Genomic DNA, 18387 nt, shown 5'->3' with positions numbered 1-18387 from the left:
GTCGCAAATCTGACAGTGACCAAAATGAGTTACCTCGAATCGACGTGGAATCCACCTGGATTTCACCAAAGTGGGGAAAAAAAGCACGTGCCGGCTACGTCGATTCCACGTAATTTTAGTAATTGTGACTTAATGGTTACTACATAGGTAATGTTTGCGACGTGGATTGGACGTCGCCACGACGTGTAATGTGGTTGCAATGTACAAAATTAGTAAGACTTACTATTTTTCAACATGATTTCAACGTGTTTTTTACCATTTAATTACCAAGAAAGGTTATTTTTTTATGAGATAGCATGAAGAGAAAGAGACAAATATATTACGAGAGTATTTTCTTTCCGCTTACAATCAAAATTTCTAACGAAAAATCAATCTTAAGTTTTGTAACGAGAATGGCGGCCATTACTTGGCGTAAAATAATTATCTAGGTCGATTACGCAGGAATTATACGATGAAATCTTGTGCGCTGAAAATTTTCTCGTGCAGTATGTTAGGTTTTTATTCAAAACTACTGATGGGCCTTCGAAATACTTAAGTAATAATTTTTTTTAAGCTCATAAGTAGTATGTATTGCTTGTAATTGGGGATCGTAAATTTGTGTTCGGAGTTTGTAAATATATTAAATTGACTCTATTTTTTTTTTCGTATAAAAGAAATTAAAAGTGCTGTTAGATTTTATTGTTCTAGGTATTACAACATACCAAAATTTTGCAATTTGCAATAACAAGACCTAATTATAACAAAACAAAATGTCGGCTCGCCTAAAAAGTTAAGTTTACCTAAAAATACGACGTACTGGTGTTGCGTCTAGTGCCTAATTCGTGTAGTATGTTGAATCTAGGATATCTAGACTGCTGAATAAAACTATAGCGGACTGTATACACTAATTTAATTACTGATAATTACAGAGGTATTTTTGGCGCGACGCGATATGTGTGCGTTCCGCGAGCCGTAAGTTCGATTCTGGCCGTCCCCCCGCGGACCGGCCCCGGTCCCCGTCGCGGGCTAACCGGTCCGGTGACGTGACGGTGGACGTCATCGTTGTTGCTGTGGAGTTAATTCGATGCGGCGGCGGGCTTGTCGCCAACATATACTCCCGGCGTTGAAGAGCTTGGGTCTTCAAGATCTTGTATGGGTAGAGGACAAATTGTATTGAAGGCCCGACGAATGACTCCCTTTTTCGTCCTTATGTCGGCTACTCTTGCGACGCCATCTCTGCCAGGCAGCACTTGAACGATGCGGCCGAGGAGCCACATAAGCGGCGGTAAGTTCTTGTCCTTGATTACCACCATGGTTCCGACGTCGAGGTAGCCCCTTGAGCTCTGCCATTTGGTTCTCTGTTGCAGGCCAGTAACGTACTCGTTGGAGAACCTGTTCCAGAAGTGCTGTTTCAGAAACTCGATGCGCTGGTACCTTTGGAGTGAGGTAATCTTTTGATCAGTGAGCTGAGGGTAAGGCAAAGACGTGAGAGGCCTTCCAATCAAGAAATGAGCCGGACTCAAAAAAGTTAGATCAGATGGATCATTAGAAAGTGGCGTAAGAGGACGTGAGTTTAAAATCGCTTCGATCTTTACTAAACACGTAGCCAATAACTCATAGGTGAGGTGTGTAAGACCTAGGGTTCGTCGCAGGTGGTACTTTACCGACTTCACTGCAGACTCCCAGATTCCTCCGAAGTGAGGTGTGTATGCTGGGATGAAAGAGAAATTAATTTGCGCGTCGGCCATGTCTGCCGCAAAGTCTTGTTTTAAGAGATTTGAGAGCTCATTGAAGCTACCAACAAAGGTCGTGCCATTATCTGAGAATATTACCTTTGGTTTGCCACGACGACCAATAAATCGGTTAAGAGCTGCCATAAAAGCCTCCTTGGTTAAATCCGAAACAAGCTCCAAATGAAGTGCCTTGGATGCTAAACACACAAATATGCAAATGTAGGCCTTGATGAGCCTACACCCCCTACCTTTGCGGTCAGCTATAAGAATTGGACCGGCGTAATCGGTGCCTGTTTCGAGGAACGGATATTCAAGGTGCAACCTTTCTTTCGGCAAGTTACCCATTACTGGTTGCACTGTTTCACCTTTCAACCGAACACATTTGAGACAAGTATGGACAACCTGTTTTGCCAAGTTCCTTCCTCCGAGCGGCCAGTAGTTAAGTTTTATAGTCGCTAGAAGTAATTGAGGAGGCGCGTGAAGTAGATGTAAGTGGAACATTTTAAAAAGCAGCCTTGCGAGATGATGCTTACTACAGAGGACTATAGGATGCTTTGTGCTATAGTCATAGAATGAGTTGACGAGTCGACCCCCGACTCTAATAAGCCCTGAATCAAAAAATGGTGACAACGAACTAAGCCGGCTTTTCTTTGGCAATGGTTTCCCTGTTTTAAGAAGTTCGTACTCGTTAGGAAAAGAGTCTTGTTGGGACCTACGAAGAAGTAGAACTGAAGCCGATTCTAGCTCAGCTAATGTAAGACCACCGGTTTTCTTAGTATTTTCCTTTTTACAATTGTGGATGAATCTAAGTATATACGCTATTATCCGTTGCAATTTTGAATAAGATGATTTGTTTTTAATTAAATGTTCTATTGGCTTACAAGAGTTATCAAAAGCGGGACATGCGACTAATGATTTTGCCGGTAACATCTCTGGCAGTGAAGACTCATTACCAGACCTTCCTGGGGCGGTCGGCCAGTAGGCCATGTCCTGCTTCAAGAAGGATGGTCCAGACCACCACAAGGAAGAGTTCATTATGAGGTCGGCACTTAAACCTCGAGATACTAGATCTGCAGGATTCTCCTTTGAAGGCACGTAGCGCCAACAAGCGGCTTTGGAACTTTCCTGGATCTCTGATATCCGGTTTTTTACAAAAGGACGCAATGAACAAGGAGATGATGATAACCAACCTATGACTATCATAGAGTCACACCAAAATACGCAATGGTCCGGTTTCCGGGTAAGTGACTCAAGAACCTTTGTGCATAATCTTGCGCCTAATAAGGCCCCGCAGAGCTCAAGACGAGGAATAGTTGTGGCCTTAATAGGCGCGACTTTGCTTTTTGATGCCAGTAGGCGAACACTCACTGAGCCATCCCCGGCCACGGAGCGGACGTACAGGCAAGCTCCGTATGCTTTCTCCGACGCATCAGTGAAGACGTGGAAATCAACAACCGTAGGTGTATTGCACAAGACCCAGCGAGGTATCTGGACTTTATTAAGATAAGGCAGAGATTTCACAAAGTCTTCCCAGGATGTAAGTATGTCTCCTGTAAGCGGATCATCCCAAGAACACTGGTTTACCCAAAGTTTCTGCATTAGTATTTTCGCCTGCACTATACAAGGCGTTACTAATCCTAGAGAGTCAAAGATTTGGGCTATGACTGAAAGAATGTGCCTTTTTGTGACTACTTTTGGTAACGAGATGTCTATGCGAAACGTAAGACTGTCTTGAGCGCATCTCCAATTAAGACCCAATGTTTTAGACAGCTCGTTCTCGCTCAGATCCACACATTCTTTCAGACATGGGTTCTCACCGACGGCTTTAAGAATCTCTTCATTATTAGACTGCCATTTACGCAAGTGAAATTGGGCATTTTTCAGCGTGGTTGTTACATTACGACACAGTGCCACAGTATCATCTATTGAATGAGAGCCAGATAGGAAGTCGTCTACATAAAAGTCCCTGGCGATCGCTTCCTGTGTTTCCTTGTCACTGGACTCCTGTGATAGCTGTAAGAGGCACCGCGTGCTCAGAAACGGCGCTGATGACGTCCCATAAGTCACGGTATTAAGAGAATAGATTTTAAGCGGCTTAGAAGGGTCTGCCCTCCATAAGATCAACTGAAGTTGACGTTGTTCATCGTCCACAAGAATTTGCCGATACATTTTCTCGATGTCAGCTGACACCACATATTTATGTTGACGAAACCGCAGTAAGATGGAAAATAAGTCGTCCTGAACCCTGGGTCCTGTTAACTGGATGTCGTTAAATGATTTTCCTGATATAGTGGCAGCTGAAGCATCAAACACGACACGAAGCTTGGTAGTCGTGCTAGACTCTCTTAACACGGCGTGGTGAGGCAAATAATATGACGGTAATGAACTGTAAGGCAAAGTTTCACTCATGTGACCCAAAACCTCGTATTCCTCCATGAATTTTACATAGCGCTCCTTTAATGAGGAGTCCCTATCTAACCTGCGTTCGAGCGATAAAAACCTTCGCTTGGCCATCCCGTAGGAGTCTCCTAAGGTATCGGGAGATTCCTTCAGAGGAACAGTCACCACAAAACGTCCGTCTTTATCTCTCTTAGTAGTTTTGTTAAAGAGTTCTTCACACGCGTTTTCGTCCGGTGTGAAGTCATGTTTCGGGGATATGGTATCAAGTTCCCAAAATTTTGTAAGAGTCGTGTCCGTTTGTTTGTCAGTCAGGAACAAGCAAACTGGTTTGACAGAGGTAGGTTGATTTATGGCGCCTACTAAGAGCCAACCTAGCTTTGTCTCAACGAGGAAGGGTTCATTTTTGCCTAAGATAATGCGATTGGTGCCGAGAACGCTCCAAAATATTTTAGCCCCAAGAAGAATCTCAATATCAGCGGGTTCGGTGTATGAAGGATCGGCAAGACAAATTCCCGAAGGTATGGGTACGTCCGTTGCGTCAATGTATGTGTGAGGTATTGGTGACGTAATGTCGGACAATACGTTGCACTCTATGTCAGTGCTATAAGGCCCATCATAAGACTCCAATTTAAGAGAGCACGATTGGGTGATATTTGATTCATGCTTTTCAAGCATGGACACTGTAGTTTTGACATTTTTAATTGGCAGGTTCAGCCTCTCAGATAAGTCCCGAGTTATGTAATTAGATGTACTGCCATTATCTAATAAGACCCTAACACTGTGCAATTTCCCTTGACCATCGCGCACTTTGACTAAGGCTGTTGAAAGCAAAACATGCTCGGCCACGTTAACATTGTGAGCATTCGCGGAAAAAGCTATGTGTTCTGACGCGGTCTTAGGTTCCGTATGAACGTGAAGAAGTGTGTTATGCTTGGTCTTGCAGTACTTGCAGTGGCTAAGTTTGCACTTACTCTCGTTATGACCGGGACGTAAGCAATTTAAGCACACGTTAAATTCCTTTGCCTTGAGTACGCGTTGTTCTACTGGCAAAGCCCTGAAACTTTCACAATTGAAGACGTAATGAGCTTTATTACATAAAGGGCAAGTTACGTTATATGTTTTAGGCTTATTAACGTTACTTGCTGAAGCCAGAAGGCTTTTTGGTTTATTGTTGACAGACTTGTCCGTCCTAACCCTGTTGTGCTTGGCTTCTTCTAAAGTTTCCAAAAGATTGCACCTATTGGTAAGAAACGTTATGAAATCGCTAAGTGCCGGTGGGTTTGTCAACTGATTCCTATGTTCCTCCCATTCCCTACTTGTAACTCCGTCTAATTTGGCTGCCATGATGTGGATTATTAATGTATCCCAATGCTCTACGGGCTGGTCTAAAGTTGCTAAGGCATTTAAATTCTTTTTAGTGTTGTCAACAATCTGTCGCAAGGCTACACTTGACTCTTTATGCACCTGTTCAATATTGAAAAGTGCCTGGACATGATTGTTGACAAGCAACTGTTTGTTGTCGTATCGTTCACAAAGGAGTTTCCAAGCGGCATCGTAGTTATCCCCCTTAAAGTCCAAGCTTCTAATCACCAAGGCCGCGCTTCCATGAAGAGAGGCGCGTAGGTAGTGAAACTTGTTAATGTTGTCGATACTTGTCTCAGAATGAATTAAGGAAACATAAATGTCTTTAAACTCCAGCCAATTCTGATAACCACCGCTGAAGTGCGGTAAATTAATTTTTGGCAACCTTACATTGTTGTGCTTATAAGACACCACTGTTGGGCATTCATTGGAGCCTACCTCGGATTGAACCTCCTTGGCGCGTTGGCTGCGGTGCCTGTCCACCAGCTCCCGAGCGGCGGCAATCTCTTTGTAGTAAGACCGCTCGAACAGCTCGCGTGCAGTATATTGCTCGGTAGGATCCTCAGCTAGCATCTCCAATTCGCTCTGGTAAGAATCAAAAGAGTCGTACGAATCATCAAGTTTTTTAATACGCATGTCTAATTCCACTAACTGCGAATCACTGAGTTGTTCACAAGTTTTCGCAGTATTAAAATAAGCCATAAACTGTGTAAGCTTAGCTTTAATTGAAGCGCGCTTCTTTATTAATTCTCTGCATCTATCCTCGGCAGACATTATGCAGTTATAAGAATTAAATGAAGCAATCTGCTAATTATTATAAGCGCTAAGCACTATGCAAAACCCTGACGAAAAATAAATAGCAATAATTTTCAATTTAATTTTAAGGTGATAATTTAAAACCCTGATGTTATTTTATTAGCAAGGCAAAAATAACAATGTAACTTTTGCCTGTGCAATTTTTGCAGGCGCTGATACTTTTTTAATGTCCGACACAACTTGTGCTATTGCTAAAATATTTGATCAGACACTTAACTTTTACCATACAATAATTATTGTTTAGGTATACCCACCTATTGACTATGAAAATAGGTACGGAATATTTTGTGGAATGTTCAATGATTTAGCAATATGAATGTTAACTATGATAATAATCTTATAATGAAATGGATTCGTAATCAAATTGTATTACTGTTATGTTGATTTAACTTACGGCCAAATCCAAATGTAATGTACGTTATCTTATTGTTTACTGTATGTTATTTAACACTTTACTGTAATTACGTGTATTTACGAATAAAATTAGTAATTGTAAACAAAAAGATTTCGTTGAATATGTATATGATTTTAAGATTGTATAATTATTATGTTTATTTATATATTTGTATGTATATTATAGGTATAAATTATCTATGAATGTAACTAAATTTAACTGTACATAATTGGTTTTGTTTATTTCTAATCACGATTAATGCGAAATTGGTACTTATTTATGAAATGACAATTAATGAAATAATAAAAATGTTATTTATGTTGTAATGTTATTGAGATCGAAGCAAAGTTAAGCAACACAATTACGCTACGGTTAAAGTACCCGTAAGCAATGTTATTTTGAAAATGATCTTGGGATTATTATGATTGTGAAATAAGAGTTTAAATGAAAACAACCGAGTTTAATTAGGTAATAGGAATTGGAAAGACCTCACAGTTATGCTCCCCTGATTATTGTCCAGTAGATCGCGGGCTCCTGTTCCTATTGCACTTCGGTTTCACTTTAGATTATTTTGTGCACTAGGACCGTAATTGATTGCTTCTTGGCTCGTGGGGCGTTCGCTCGGTGTCCTTCGCGATACCTAAGTCCGTCGTTGGTGCGTTAGGTTTGCCGTTGCTTGACGATTTTATTTTCTAGCATAAGCGGCTAGCCAGAAGACACTGAAGGTGGACGGATGGTGATGCTGATGAATGAAGAACTGCGCTCTCGTGGTCGGCCGACTTCCAAAAAAAATCTTCGTAACTTCGCAATTAACAGGGTCGCTTCTCTTCTTCGGCGAGTTTAGGACCATATGTTGCGTCTAGTGCCTAATTCGTGTAGTATGTTGAATCTAGGATATCTAGACTGCTGAATAAAACTATAGCGGACTGTATACACTAATTTAATTACTGATAATTACAGAGGTATTTTTGGCGCGACGCGATATGTGTGCGTTCCGCGAGCCGTAAGTTCGATTCTGGCCGTCCCCCCGCGGACCGGCCCCGGTCCCCGTCGCGGGCTAACCGGTCCGGTGACGTGACGGTGGACGTCATCGTTGTTGCTGTGGAGTTAATTCGATGCGGCGGCGGGCTTGTCGCCAACAACTGGTATTTAAGGAAATTTTACGTAATATATACTCAATTCTTCGACCTAATGGTGCAGAGTTACCGTTTAAGGTCGAAGCGACCGCCATCACAACGTCGCTTTGACCGCGTATCGCGAGGCGAGCGCAATCGTATTCAGTATTTGTTTGACATCGCGGGCGTAGGCGGTGTGCTTACGACATAGACATATATATTACTTCGTAAAGACTGGCCTTACGAGCACTACGAATGGGGCTAATACATAGGTGTCAAAATCGCATTTAGTTACACCCCTGCACTCAGTCGTCTGGCGAATTGCGCAGTGGAAACGCGTCACGTATAGCCATTCACAATTTAAAAAAAGCGGCCAAGTGCGAGTCGGACTCGCCCATGAAGGGTTCCGTACCATTTATGACGTATTAAAAAAAACTACTTACTAGATCTCGTTCAAAACAATTTTCGGTGGAAGTTTGCATGGTATTGTATATCATATATTTTTTTTAGATTTTTCATTCTGTTATTTTAGAAGTTACAGGGGGGGGGGACACAATTTTTTTCACTTTGGAAGTGTCTCTCGCAGAAAACTATTCAGTTTAGAAAAAAATGATATTAGAAACCTCAATATCATATTTAAAGACCTATCCATAGATACCCCACACGTATGGGTTAGATGAAAAAAGATTTTTTGAGTTTCAGTTCTAAGTATGGGGAACCCCCAAAATTTATTGTTCTTTTTCTATTTTTGTATAAACATCCTAATGCGGTTCATAGAATACATCTACTTACCAAGTTTGAACAGTATAGCTCTTATAGTTTCGGAAAAAAGTGGCGGTGACATAATCGGACAGACGGACGGACATGACGAATCTATAAGGGTTCCGTTGTTTGCCATTTGGCTACGGAACCCTAAAAATGCCTAATTGTCTTGTGAAATTCTGTAAAAACTATAACAGGTAAATCATATCAAATTTTGTTTCATATTGACCTTGCGCGGCGCGAGACGCGATGCGGCGGTACACAGACACATATTAAAGTAGACTGCACTCTCGCCTCCAAAAATCGAGCCTAGCGAGATAGTTCGAGGGAGACTTCTGCTATTACCATATTTATTAAAATAAATGTCATTTTTATTGGTTAGGTAGGTTAGGCTAGTTTATTGACTCACGAATAGTCCTTCTAAATGTTGACATTTAGTGAAAATCAAGCTTCTTTGGTTATGAAGTATTTTGTATGTAATTAAAACATAATGTATTTATTAATCACATTTTAATATGTTTTAATTTCCACTTATCCCTACTCAATATTCTTAAGTGAAGTTAATAAATAAATAATTAATTTCAGACCAAGTTGATCCATAGCTTGTTAGTTACAGAGTATCGTAATACTTAACTATCTATGTTAGTTGAACAATACAAAAAACAAAAATAAAATAATAGAAAAAACTTAAACTAAATATATTACACGATATAATAATATGATATCAATTGACAGGGGCAAGCAAGGCAAACTATCTCTGAAGTAGAGACTTGTCCCTGCTAATTACCTCTTCAACCCAGAAGCGAATGAGAGGAGAGTCGAGGCGCTCCGCCAACGCCCTTAGAAGGTCGTAATAAACTAGCACGGTAAAATCTATAATAATAACATTTATATTAATAAAAATAGCAGCATGGCTTGTTTAGCTGTGGGTGGCAACGAACATTTATTCAGTTGTCACTTCATCGTCGCCCTAAAGAAAAAGGGACTAAAGCACCAATTACATCCACACTTCCCCGATTTCGATTTCGGGCCTGATAATCGTTTTCTGTTTCACGGAATATTAGCACATCGTTAACGATATTTGAAATGTAAACAATACTTTGTCTCTAACTGTCTAAAATGTTCAACCATTTTTTTACATTTCAAATATTGTAAACGATGTGCTGATATTTGGTGAAATGGAAAAATATTCTTTCTCCTCCCGGAAATTGATAAAGTGTGGATATAATTGGCACTTAAAGTCTCCCTCGACTCCCTCGAGCCATTTTTCTAGGCACGTTTTTTGGAGGCGAGAGTGCAGTCTACTTTCGCGTATGTCTATGGCCTATTGTATCTTTGCTGTGACCATCGGCCACGTAGTTTACTCAGTATACAACAGATGACGCTGTGTTTTGCTTAACGAGACTTTTCGGTCGGAATTGTTTGCATGGCCTTATCTTTACTTTTTTAGATCTATGGCTTACGATCAGAAGTGCCAAGGGTAAATATTACGCACACAGGTTCCCCAATTGGAAAGTTATATGTGAAAATTAAGATTTTGAAACTTTTACGAGTCATTAGTGATAATTATTTTAACTGATTGTATGCTTAGTTTAAAACATATCTGCGTACTTAACGCATCTACGCAATATAGTTACCAAAACATTTATTTCTAATTGACTCTAATTTGGTTTTAGGTATTTATTGTTGCAAAAATGATATATAAGATAGTGGCCACCCATTACTGAAAGGGAATGGAAATAACGCTTTGCCCTTAGGCGTGGGAGGCGTTAAAAAAAGAGACATACCGTCTACGTTGAAAATCAACTCAATAGATATAGATAGATAGATAGATAAAATCTTTATTCAACCACAACTTACATGCTTTGTGACACAACAAATAACAAGAGAGAAAGAAAATTGACAAGAGACAAAGAAAAAGTAACATACAGTTTGACACTAATATCAATAATTACGTCAACAATCAAATGTATTACGTGTCTTATTTTTAGATTAATAGAGATATTAGTAGAGGGTCATGTGTTGTGGTAAAGAATAGGCGCTGACTCAGCATAAATGCTGCGGAGACCACAGCGCTGATCTTCCGTCAGAACCTTAAAACCTACACTAATAAACGACCAGTGCAGCACTAGTCAATGTACTTATATGTTTAAATAATATACTTATGCATGTTACATATATTTGTACTGTGTGTATGTAGGTACTGTAAATATTTGCAAGAAAAATATGTCACGTAGTTATTATACTTATGAATTTACACGATGTGAACGCAAGTGGATAGGTAACGGCAGGTAATGGTATGGTCAGGTGGGGTTAAGTTTTAGGCACTTAGTTTTTGAGTTTCTAATAGGTATTGGCGTAATTTAATTTTAAATTGAGGCTTACTTTTTAATATTCTGATTGGTGGGAGTATGTTGTTCCAACATTTGGTGGCCCGATACCTAAAACTTCCCCTAAAGGCAGCAGCGCGGTATTTTTGAGGCTGCAGCATAAGAATACGCGGGGCTCTAACCGAGTGACAGCTTCTGTTTGTTGACCAAACCAGTTTTTTGTACAGATAGCTTGGAGTCTGAGTGTTTATTACATCAAACAGTAAGCATGCCAACATTAGATCCTGACGTGGTAGCATTTTGAGCCAGTTTCCGTTATTTATAAATGGGGTGACATGAGTCCGCGGGGGAATATTGTAACAGAACCTGGCACATGCATTTTGGACCCTCTGAATGCAGCGCTGCGAGCGTCCCAAGAGGCAAGGTCCATATACAGTAATACAGTAATTTAATTTCGATAGAATAAGGGCTTCGCATAGTCTCACTCGTAGATCTACACTCAGTAATTCACGAATATTGTATAAAACCAATACTTGATATAGTACTTAAATCCATATCTAACAAAGTTTTTTGTAAACAATAGCTTATCTTACCTTGATACCAAAACTTGCCTTGGCCCATAGGCTCTATAAAAAGACATCGTCAGTTTTCAGAAGTGCTCGTCCATCTTTTGGCAATTTAAATCCGTGTTCAGTCAGTAAAACTAACAAGTCGTTTAGAGATGACTTGGTGTCTGCAGGTGAGAGCAGTCTTCATTTCTAATGAACTCATCTCCAGTCTTAATTTTCCGATTCTTTGTTTGCACCGATTTCACTTCCATCTGTCATCTCATCTATATTATCAGATATTTTATTTCCTAATCCATTATAATACGAATGCATATAATCAAGATCTTTGCCTGTGTGTGTTATTGAAACGGTATCAGTATCAGTAGATTGACACAAAGTTGGATATCCATCAAAACTGGATTTAGAAGGTAATTCACACTTTTGTTCTTCTTTTAATATTTCACTTTGAATTTTCATATTAGCCTTACACTTACTATAGTAACTGCTGGAATGTCTATATTTTTTTTGTCTTTGGCCATTGTAAATCCAACACTACTTTTGATTTAAAAACGAAATAACTATTGGGTAAACGCGTCCTATTTTACCGAGAAATGACTTATTTGTGACTAAAACAAACATGACCTGAAGTCGCCTCGCAAACTTCTACTTATTAGTTATTTTTTAGGGTTAATTTGACTATTAGGTTATCTTAATGAAACCTTATGGTATTTTTAGTACCTTACAAGTGTTTATAACTTTATAGTCTCAATTTGGTATCTATGGAAGGTAATATTTACTACGAAATTGGTAGCAAAAGCTACTTAAATCATCGACCTAAAGGTCCCCAGTATAAGAAAAAATTACATCGCATATACACCTTATATGCACCTAGAAGTAATAATTAACTATTTGTCGAGTTTCGAAGTTAATTTTACCTTATATTTTGCTCATTCTCAACCTTTAAGTTTCTGACCTTATGGTGTTTTGATTAAGGGAAATTTACGTTTTAATGGCTCTATATTTTTACCCGGAAGTATAAATGTACGATATGTGAATTTATGTGGTGCGTATGATGTAATTTTTACCTAAATTAGTAATATATTCTAGAACCTGGGAAAAAGCACTTAGAATGTTTGCTGGGAACTTTTTGCGATAACTCAAAAACAGCTAAACTGATCATGTCCGCTATAGTTTTCATTTAAGGTCTTTTTTAAGCTCTACTTCCACGATTTTTTCATATTTTTTGGACCTATGGTTCAAAAGTTAGAGGGGGGGGACACATTTTTTTTTCTTTCGGAGCGATTATCTCCGAATATATACACTACTTTATCAAAAAATGTGTTTTTAAGACCCCTATTAGTTTTGAAAGACCTATCCAACGATACCCCACACAGTAGAGTTGAAGAAAAAAAAAGTAATTTTTTAGATTTTATTGTACGACTTTGTCGGCTTTATTGATTTATATATCCATGCCGAATTTCAGCTTTCTAGCACTAACGACCACGGAGCAAAGCCTCGGACAGACAGACAGACAGACAGACGGACATGGCGAAACTATAAGGGTTCCTAGTTGACTACGGAACCCTAAAAAGCAAATAAAGAAACAAACAAACTTTGTTTAAGTAGTTTAGTTCAAACGTTTTTAATTTAATTAAGTGTTAGTGTCATATTATTTCAAGATATGAAAAAAGAAAAGAATGATTTGGAATGTACAATTTGACCTCTTTCATGAAATGATTGTTCATAACTATTCCATAGGAGAATGGGCGTCCCATGGATGTATACTGTTGAGACATATCTCGTTTGAAAGGGTCTCTTAGTATATTTTATTGTATGACACCAACTTTGGATTACGTACAGAGACTGAGCAATTTAAAAAAAAGAGTCGATAGCTTAAGTGGTTCTCGAGATATTTAGCGATGTGACCAACAGACAGACGGGCGGACGGACAGAGTCGCACCATTTGTGTACATTTTTGGTACGGAACCTTAAAAAGCTAGGCATTCTATAGGTCAAGGAATGTTAAACAACTTCACAATATGCCGGTCACTAATATATTTAATAATTCCAGTTAATTCATTCGTAAGTTTGCCGACAATTACAAATAGAGCGTGATACATTCATAGCTACCCGACTGTGAAACATTGTCCGAGCGACCAAGGCTGTATATTGTTGACACAGGATGTGCACAGTTCAAATATTGGAAGCAGTTTATTGGCATTTTATACTTGTATGAATAGAATAGAGAAAGTTTATTTATGGCAAAATAAAAGAAGAAAACAACACGACTAAAACCAGCAAAACGTCCCACTTTGTCGCTTGTAATAAGGACGAGATTTGCTTGTATCCTTATACGAATAACCTGTCAAGGCGTTCTTATGGTAAGCAACAAAGTGGGACGTTTTGTCGATTTCGGTCACATATAAGGTATTACGAATGAATGTGGAGGGATGGAACGGGAGAGGAAAACCTAGGAAAAGGTGGATGGATTGTGTGAGAGATGACATGAAACGAACGCGAGTAAATGATGAGATGACGGGTGACAGAGAGATATGGAGAGACATGCTGCGCTGACCCCAAATGAATGGGATAAGGGCAAGCGAATGATGATGATAAGCCACGAAATGGTCCCGACTCAGCATGGTGCTAGCCTGACAGGGCTAGCGCTGTTCTTTCGTCGGGGCCATGAGCGTGTGCAGCACGAAATGTAACACAATATTTAAAACAAATAATAAAAAATACAGATCATTGAAACCCGATTATATTCATCTCATCTTTTTTTTTTGTGCGGAATTATCAAGTATAATATATTAACTACCTCAATATTCATTCGCTAGTCGCTTTCTTGCCACCGGTAGGAAAGATAAGTGCGGTATTTTGAGAAGGAACGCTCCGGCTGTGGAATGAGCTGTCGGCTGTCGAAGTTTTCTCGGGAGACTACGGTATGGGGTTCTTTATACAAGGAGCGTGATTTTAAAAGCGTTAACAATGCGCAAGTAACATCCCACGCAAGCCGCTCAGCGATGATAAGGAATGCCCGCCCGGACCGTGTACCTACACCTACTTGTATATGAGCTATTTAGTTATACCCGCCGATGCATTTCTTGTACTTAACTCATTCGTAATTTTATATAATGTATATTTATTTGTATCACAACAATTTGTAATGTAAAAAGTATCCACGAATGGAGTGTCGATACAAACCCGACAGGGTTTCACGGAACTTTTCTGTTTAGTTCAATGTAGGATATTTTATAGAATAAAAAAAAAATGTTAGCTACGCGGCCTGGAGTTGGCAGCGTCCATAGGTTACTGTAGTAACCGCTTACCATCAGGTGGGCTGATTGCTTATTTGCCACCAGCACGAAAAAAAAATGAACGAATTAATCGATGACTCTTGGCCCACCCACTAGGTGGAGGCGAACCGTAACAGCTCCATAAGTAGGGCAAGGAATGGAAATTAACCAATCGTAGTTTAAATTTTACATTATTTTGCGAAGATTCATTGCAAGACAGACACGTCCGCTTCACGAGACGGCGGCAGCCGTACTTTATACCACGTCTTGGCTTAGGCGTCAATTCGCAATATAGCGCTGCCAGCAATGCTTTAGAATGGGTGTTTTTAGTGGGGAGATGTGTAAATGACGATACAATTTAATATTATTTGTTCATGTTTAAAAATATTTAATTTGATTAATTTAATAACCGTTTAAAATATTTTGACATAATTTTCAATCGTTCCTGAATTCCGAACAGGTCTGTGCATTCGATTCCTAACCTGTCAAGAAATGACAATTTAGCGGATGAATGGTTGATAGGTATGTCACCATATTGGAGAATTATTTCGCTTAAAATTTAGCTGTTGCTTCGCAAGTGCGATGAAAAACATTGCGTGTAATTTCTGAGGTAAGAATATTGCAATCTCTGGTCTTTATTATCCTGCAGCTGTCGGGAATTACCTCCCTCGTTTCCGAAATTTAACTTATCTCGGTCTTGCACGATGTACTATTTTTAAGGTTATTAGTAATATCATTTAGTTTTATTAAAACACTGGTTTATATATTTAAACTGTACCGTATGATGTATTGTCGTCATCTCCATTCCACAAGTCTCTATGACCTATAATTTACTGTTAATGTAGGTAAACAAAATTGGCTCAAATCCATTTAGCCGTTTTTTACTCCATATTGTGTCCTTTGATATCAATTACATTTGTAACACTGTAATTGGTGTTTGACCCAACCCAGTCAGGCAATTTGTGCTTACAAAGAAAATCGAAATAATACATTGTGTATTAAGGGCGGTGAACAACAATTTATGAGCGAGTGTGAAAGCCCGAAGCCGGAGGAGAGCTTCATTAACACGAGGTTGTAATTCCTGAACCGACCGTAGCACACACAATGTTTTTCATCACAATGTTTTTGACGACCGGTCTGGCCTAGTGGGTAGTGACCCTGCCTATGAAGCCGATGGTCCCGGGTTCAAATCCTGGTAAGGGCATTTACTCGTGTGATGAGCATGGATATTTGTTCCTGAGTCATGGGTGTTTTATATGTATTTAAGTATTTATAAATATGTATATATTATATATATCGTTGTCTAAGTACCCTCAACATAAGCCTTATTGAGCTTACTGTGGGACTTAGTCAATTTGTGTAATTATGTTCTATAATATTTATTTATTATTATTATTTATTTACTTGTAAGGAAAAAAGGGAAATAAATATATAAAACTTCTGCCTCATTTCGTACGTAGCTGCAGCAGAGATAGTTGACGCCATTGCAAACAAATTTCCATGCAGGAGTGGTCAGTTATTTCAGCAGCTGACAGTACATTACAGCCCTAGGTAAGGTCCATATTTAGGATTTACGGATCGTGTAATAACACCTTTTACGAGCAAGTGTGATGAAAAAAAGGGTACTTAAATAGGTATACCAAATTGGATTCAGATTTAAAGCCTGTTATTCGTAAATTCATCGGTAGCTTTATCTCAATATATCACACTATGTAGAACAAGAAAAAATGGAATCCTATTGATGAATCCCCATTTTTGTTGGCGGCCAAACAGACGCCATTGTCAATTTGTCAGGCAGGATCATCCGGTTTACCATAGTGCTGAAATAGATTGAAATATGTAGTCATTTGTTTAGTCAACATATTTTCTGGCTTATATGTTGGTGGACTGCCTAAAAGTGTTAGCCATGGTTACATGTTTATGCACAGTTCATAATATATTTGTTCGCGGGCGATCGTAAAGTTCATGTGTAATGTTTTGACGGTATTGTCTTTAAACAAATAGATAGGTAGGACAGGGTCATTAGGTTTCTTCAGATGCCCGAAGGGTAAACTATTCAGAAATATCGACTCGCGATTTGTCTAGTAAATTCCTGATCTGCCTGGTTTTACAATCGGCCGCTGTCATATACACTGCAAAAAGGTCCATAAATAAAAGCTCACTTATTGGCCATAGTTACAACTGTTATGAAAACTTAACAATACCAAACAATACTAAGTACCAGCCAGAGGTTATGTTTCCCGGAAAAATCTTGACACCGCGAACTAGGATTTTTCACCCACGGTACAACGACATCTAGCGAGTAATTCAAAAACTGGGAAATACATACACTCAACACGCACTATAAATCTACGATCATGTACGAGTAACTGCATGTTTTTAACATTGCAAATTAAGTAAGTGAGCGTTTTGGGGTCTACTGTATGTTTTTTACAATAAAAATATAAGAATAAGATAAAAATTAATGTCGGGCAATTTTTATTTGTTATTGTTTTTTTTCGTCTGATTTTGATACAATTTTGGTGGATAGAAAGTTCTCGTTTGTATACAATATTAAGCGTAATTTCACCGTATGTGTTACAAACATTTCTTCTAATTTACGAAAACATTTGTCCGAAATATTATTCCGCCCAGGATGAGAAGCTTAAAGAGAGAACTTACAAAATTTTATCTAAATCGAGGAAACATTTGAAAAAATGCTTATGTAAATAGAATGTGTATGTGTAGGTACACATTTAGTAATCAGTTTACAACTTTTACCTCTACTGTACCTATAACTGTATACATGCCCAACATAGGATGAAAAAAAGATCTCTAGTGCCTACGAATTCGTATAGTAATAATGTTTTCTTGACAATTATGCCTAAGTATTTATTTTATGATATAGCAGCCAAATCGCTAACTTTTTCAGAAAATAATAAAAACAGCCACAAAAAAATGACAAGATAATGTTATTTTACGAAACATAAAATTTGTAGAAAACTTAAATGGCGATATTTAAAATTAGTTCGCAATGCAATCTACAGAATGGTACAATCACAGAATAAGAATTCCTTTAAAGTTAACAATTTGTTTAATTAAAGTAACAGTATCCATTCCAGTAAAACGGAACTCATTAACCGACATCAATTAAGGGAGCTGCAACTTTGCCCGCTTAGGCACAATACTCGTAAGGACCACAATTTATAATCAACGGGCTAGCTGTGGCCCTGTGGTCACTTTGGCTCACCGCCGGTCAGTGCTGGGACGTTAGAGTGCACAAACATCGATAGATTTACACTAACTTTAATTATAGGGCAACGGTCTCAAAAAAGACCACCCTATAACATCATCTTTTTGTATTTTTTCTTGTACAGAATTTTTAGGACTATAGATTGACAATGAGGCTTGTAGTTATCAAGGATTTTTTTCAGTCGGCCGTTAAAGGGTTCTTCTTATCAGTTATAAATTAAAAAATCTGCTTTATCAAGCCAGTTTAATAAGGGACTTGTGTCTAAATATACTATGGATACTAGTTAGGTCACGCACCGTGCACAAATCCAATGTTCTAAACTAAAGCATACAACATTTTGTAATCTCAAAACATAAATTTTAATAGTCGTTGTATAGGTACTCTGTCGCGCAAAACATTGTTTGCAGGGGGAGGGGAGGG

The 18387-nt window shown here is 38.7% G+C and overlaps 1 protein-coding gene across 4 annotated transcripts; it reads right to left on the bottom strand.

The window, feature by feature from the left end:
* Positions 1-872: 872 nt before the first annotated feature.
* LOC133531064 (uncharacterized) lies at positions 873-6796 on the bottom strand. 4 transcript variants are annotated; one of them, XM_061869160.1, is made up of 2 exons: positions 5913-6796; positions 873-1413 (listed from the first exon to the last, which is right to left on the bottom strand). In XM_061869160.1, the coding sequence occupies exons 1-2, from the start codon at positions 6246-6248 to the stop codon at positions 1120-1122; spliced, it is 630 nt and encodes a 209-aa protein (XP_061725144.1). In that variant the 5' UTR covers positions 6249-6796; the 3' UTR covers positions 873-1119. The 4 variants fall into 4 exon arrangements, with proteins under 4 accessions (XP_061725144.1, XP_061725145.1, XP_061725141.1 ...); XM_061869161.1 differs by having other exon boundaries at positions 873-1371; XM_061869157.1 differs by lacking the exon at positions 5913-6796 and adding an exon at positions 1812-5249.
* Between the last annotated feature and the right edge of the window lie 11591 nt (positions 6797-18387).

Source organism: Cydia pomonella, chromosome 24 (assembly GCF_033807575.1).
Source record: "Cydia pomonella isolate Wapato2018A chromosome 24, ilCydPomo1, whole genome shotgun sequence".
In the NCBI taxonomy this organism is placed as follows: Eukaryota; Metazoa; Arthropoda; class Insecta; order Lepidoptera; family Tortricidae; genus Cydia; species Cydia pomonella.
Note: the sequence above shows the minus strand (reverse complement) of the source record. Positions and strands in the feature narration are given on the sequence as shown.

Coding starts and splice junctions, on each gene's coding strand:
- LOC133531064 (XM_061869157.1), bottom strand. CDS start 4,787: ATGCTTGAAAAGCATGAATCAAATATCACCCAATCGTGCTCTCTTAAA. Junction 1,414..1,811: donor GTCGTCGTGGCAAACCAAAG/GTAATATTCTCA, acceptor CTCACTCCAAAG/GTACCAGCGCATCGAGTTTC.